At 43.9% G+C, this 4,051-nt stretch overlaps 1 protein-coding gene across 1 annotated transcript; it reads left to right on the plus strand.

Moving 5' to 3' along the window:
• Nucleotides 1-674: 674 nt before the first annotated feature.
• LOC123116333 (serine/threonine-protein phosphatase 7 long form homolog) lies at nucleotides 675-2,310 on the plus strand. Its single transcript, XM_044537298.1, has 4 exons — nucleotides 675-1,166; nucleotides 1,241-1,522; nucleotides 1,606-1,811; nucleotides 1,895-2,310. The coding sequence occupies exons 1-4, from the start codon at nucleotides 771-773 to the stop codon at nucleotides 2,265-2,267; spliced, it is 1,257 nt and encodes a 418-aa protein (XP_044393233.1). The 5' UTR covers nucleotides 675-770; the 3' UTR covers nucleotides 2,268-2,310.
• The last annotated feature ends 1,741 nt before the right edge of the window (nucleotides 2,311-4,051 follow it).

Below are 4,051 nucleotides of genomic sequence, written 5' to 3' on the forward strand. Positions count from 1 at the left end.
TTTTTTTTGAATTAAGAGGGGTGATGAATATATGATTTGTGTATGTAAAATAGACTTTGGCATACTATATTTGGTTTGATAGATGATGTGTGTATGTGTAGATAATCCTATTGTTGGCATACTATTGTTGGCAAAAAAATTTATGCAAAAGAGATGATGAAATTTTCTTATTGTGTGTGACATGATTTGTTCAATAGAATGGCGGATGATGATAATGAAATATATTTGATGGTGAAATTTGGTACTCTAGATGATATGTTTGCATATGTAGAAGAAAGAAATGATGTGGTTATGTTTGAGAAGAATGGTGTTTTCATATGGAATAAACTTGGAGAAGGAAATTGTTTGATATTGTTCATGTATTCATAGATGTTTGTGAATTTTTTTTGTAGGATGGCGGATGGTGATGGACCTTGGTATGACGGATTAATCGATGAGTGGGATAAGGAGCATCGTGCTCGTGCCATTGAAAATGGACAGGTAAGAAGCAAGACTGGGTCAATTTTCGTTGTTTCTCAATTTGTGTTCTTGTATTGATTATTAAAACATCACTTTATTTGCAGGTTGTAGTTGCTATGCGCATGAGGGGTCATTCCGCTGATGACTTTGATTACGACCCGCGGTATGAGCCTTACATTCGGAGATTGGGTATTCTCCCATTCGTGTTGCAGTTTAAGCGACGCGCTCCGCCGGTGAACCACGCGGCGCTGACCGCACTTGTGGATCGTTGGAGGCCGGAGACTCACTCCTTCCACCTTCCATGTGGGGAGATGACGATGACCCTACAGGACATGGCTATGATAAGCGGCCTTCCTATCAATGGACAAGCTGTTACCGGTCGTGTCAGCGTGGGTAATTGGCGAGAACGGACTGCCGATTTAATTGGCGTTCAGCCCGAGGGCCCTCAGGAAGGCAAGGCCGATACAGCGAAAGTGAGGCATTCTTGGCTAAAACTGGTCAGAGGAAACACCAACCCGTGCCCTCAGGATGCCAATGACGTGGTTGTGCAGCAGTACGCGCGGGCCTATCTTTGGTATGTACTAACCAAGGTAGTCTTCTCAGATGCAACCGGGAACTCAGCCCTCTGGATGTTCTTGGAGCCACTTAATAACTGGGATACCCAGTATAGCTGGGGTTCGGCCGCACTAGCATACTTGTATCGTCAGGTAAGAGATATTTGCAACCAATTATTTTGCATTTGTCATGCGCCTCCATATCTAACATGTTTGTTTGATTGTAGCTTGACTTGGCGTGTCGGAGGAAGGGAGGTACATCCTCATTGTCTGGGTTTGTTTGGAGCCTATCCGTGTGGATGTGGGAGCGGATCCCGGTTGGACGGCCCGATTTGAAGAACCCCCTCATGGCAAACCCACGGGGTAATCATGACGGGTTGCATGATGATGATCCATATCGGCGCCCTACGCTTGCTTACTATTGGGAACAAGTGACAGTGTACACAGGAAGCTCGCATGTGCGATACAAGTGCTATATGAACGAGCTGGACACCTTGACTGCTGAGCAGGTTATGAGAAGTTCGATGAGATAAAATTTAGTCAAGAATGAAACTTATGTATGTAGCTAACAATGTATCTCTTTGTTTTGCAGGTACATTGGTTGCCTTATGTGGAAGATCGTGACTTTGATCTTAATGAGATGTGCACGCGTGATAGCCATCTTTGGCGGGCGAGGTGCCCAATGATATGCTTCTTCGCAGTTGAGTGGCACTTTGTAGACCGTGTGGCAAGACAATTTGGAAAAAGACAAGGTATTCCAATTGAGGAGAGCAAGGAGGAAATGCTATCTCTGCATCGGTAAGCAAGCATGCCTTGAGTATGTAGTAGAGCATTGAATAAGTCAGTGTTTGCTAATGCTTTGTCCCATGCATCATTTGTAGGTTCGATCGAAGGAACAATCAGGATATATCGGATTGGGCAAACAAACACCGTGCGTGGATAGAAATTTGGAATCAAAGAGACACGTTAGTGCAATCAGAGAATAGACCTCACAATCAGTCAGCATATCAGAAGTATCAAGTGTGGTATGCGGATCGTTACCGGTTAAAGCTGAAGCCAGGTTGGACTCACGAGGAGTGGTCGGAGTTGGTGTCTGAAGACCCGGAGACTGCAGAAGGTTATCATACCTTCAACACGGCTGTGAGAGACACCAGAGGGGCTCATGTTGACTACGCACCGATGCATGACGAAATGGTAGTCTGTTTGACCTATTCTAACATACTTGCATCATGTTGTCTTCTTTCAAATACATAAGTTTGGTGTGTTCATGAATTGCAGGGCAGAGAGTTGCTTCTGTGCGTCAACGATGCCAATGTTGCACTGAGTCATCCAGCTGGTGGTGCATTATCTGAGAGGACTCTTAGGAGCACGATGGAGGTTAGTCGCAATATATTATAAAAGTTTTTTTCGCGGATTAGTTATTTGGATCTCATATCATAGCATCTTTTGTGTTGTCGCAGAAGTTCAAGAAGCGGTTCCATAAGATGGCAGCTATGCTTTCTTGCCATGGTGCTAAGTCCAGTGACGTGTATGCACCAGGTAGCCGCGCCGCCAGAGCTAATAAACGGCGTTATGTCCAGAACGAAGAGGACATAGAGGAGGAGGTCAATGAAGAGGAGCCAGCACATCAAGAGGAGCCAACACATCATGATGAGCATGAGTATGATGCAACACATCAAGAGGATCATGAGTATGATGTTGATGCTCCACAACCATCACAGGTTACACAACCGACACAAGGCAATGCCCGCTCTAGAAAAGGCAAAGCCATAGCTAAGACACCGGGCATGAGGCTAGCGAAGAGGAGGAGCATACACTTGCAGATATCGTGAAGAGAGGAAGGAAGAAGTGAGCTTGTTGTAGTTTGTTTCAATGAGCTTGTTCTAGTTTGTTTCGACGAACCTGGTGTAGTCTCTTTCCATGAACTTGTTGTCGTTTCTTTTCGTGAACTTGTTGCCGTTCGAATTAAGTTGTACCGGATTCGTGAAGTTGCTATGAATGTTTGACATGAATGAATGATGTGATTTATGGTAATTGTTGTTTCCTGTGATTTAGTCATTTAAATGAATGTTTATATGAATGTCTGACATGAATGATGAAATCTGTATTTAGTCATTTATATGCACAGGGAGCCAGACGCCAGGATCCTTGGCGTCTGGCTGTATGTCAGGGGACCAGACGCCAGGGTCCTTGGCGTCTGGATGTATGTTAGGGGACCAAACGCCAGGGTCCTTGGCGTCTGGCAGTCTACTGACACCAGAAACAGGGTAAAGCAGGGGAGCCAGACGCCAGGGCCCTTGGCGTCTGGTCCTGGTGCAGGCAATACTTGCTTTTTCACTTGTAGTTTTGTCTTTTCACTTGTAGTTTCGAATAACATACATACATAAGCATTGCATAGTCTTTTCATAACACTATAGTTGACAAATGACAAACATAGTTCAAATTACAAACTTAGTTCATGACCACGATGGTCTATGATACAATGCAAATTACAAACATAGTTCAAATTACACAAATAGTCTCGAATGACATAAGTAGTTCATGACCACGATGGTTGAAATGACATGAACATCACATATAACTCGGTTTCCTGTAGCAATGCAAGTCAACAACCCTTTTCCATTTCCATTCTTCCAGCATTTCTTGAATCTTGTCATCATCAGTTATGTCAACCAATTTTCTTTCCCCGGGGCCATCTGACTTCCTCCTGCTGACGTAGTACACAAAATCCTCTTCCTTCAACCCTTGCTTCAACATGAATTTAGTCTTCAACCAATCGAAAGTGAGGTCCACTTGACTAACTTGCACAATACATGGAGACAAGCCATGCACATGAACAACAGGGCTAAGCACCCACTGAGTTTCGTTAGCCATCTACAGCACACAAATCTCTTAGTAGCTAACCTATGATACATTAAACCAAGAGGAAAACAAACTAGGGTTTTCACAAAAGTATGATAAATTAAACCAACCAAAAAATGGGGGTGGAGTTGATTTACCTTCTAGTCTCGAAATCCTGAAGATCCAACGGTGAAACC

Source organism: Triticum aestivum, chromosome 5B (genome assembly GCF_018294505.1).
Source record: "Triticum aestivum cultivar Chinese Spring chromosome 5B, IWGSC CS RefSeq v2.1, whole genome shotgun sequence".
NCBI lineage: Eukaryota > Viridiplantae > Streptophyta > Magnoliopsida > Poales > Poaceae > Triticum > Triticum aestivum.

Excerpts from the sequence above, each read along its gene's own strand:
- LOC123116333 (XM_044537298.1), top strand. The coding sequence starts at position 771 with ATGACGATGACCCTACAGGACATGGCTATGATAAGCGGCCTTCCTATC. Across the intron at positions 1,167-1,240 it reads TAGCATACTTGTATCGTCAG|CTTGACTTGGCGTGTCGGAG; the intron begins GTAAGAGATATT and ends GTTTGATTGTAG. Across the intron at positions 1,812-1,894 it reads GAAATGCTATCTCTGCATCG|GTTCGATCGAAGGAACAATC; the intron begins GTAAGCAAGCAT and ends CATCATTTGTAG.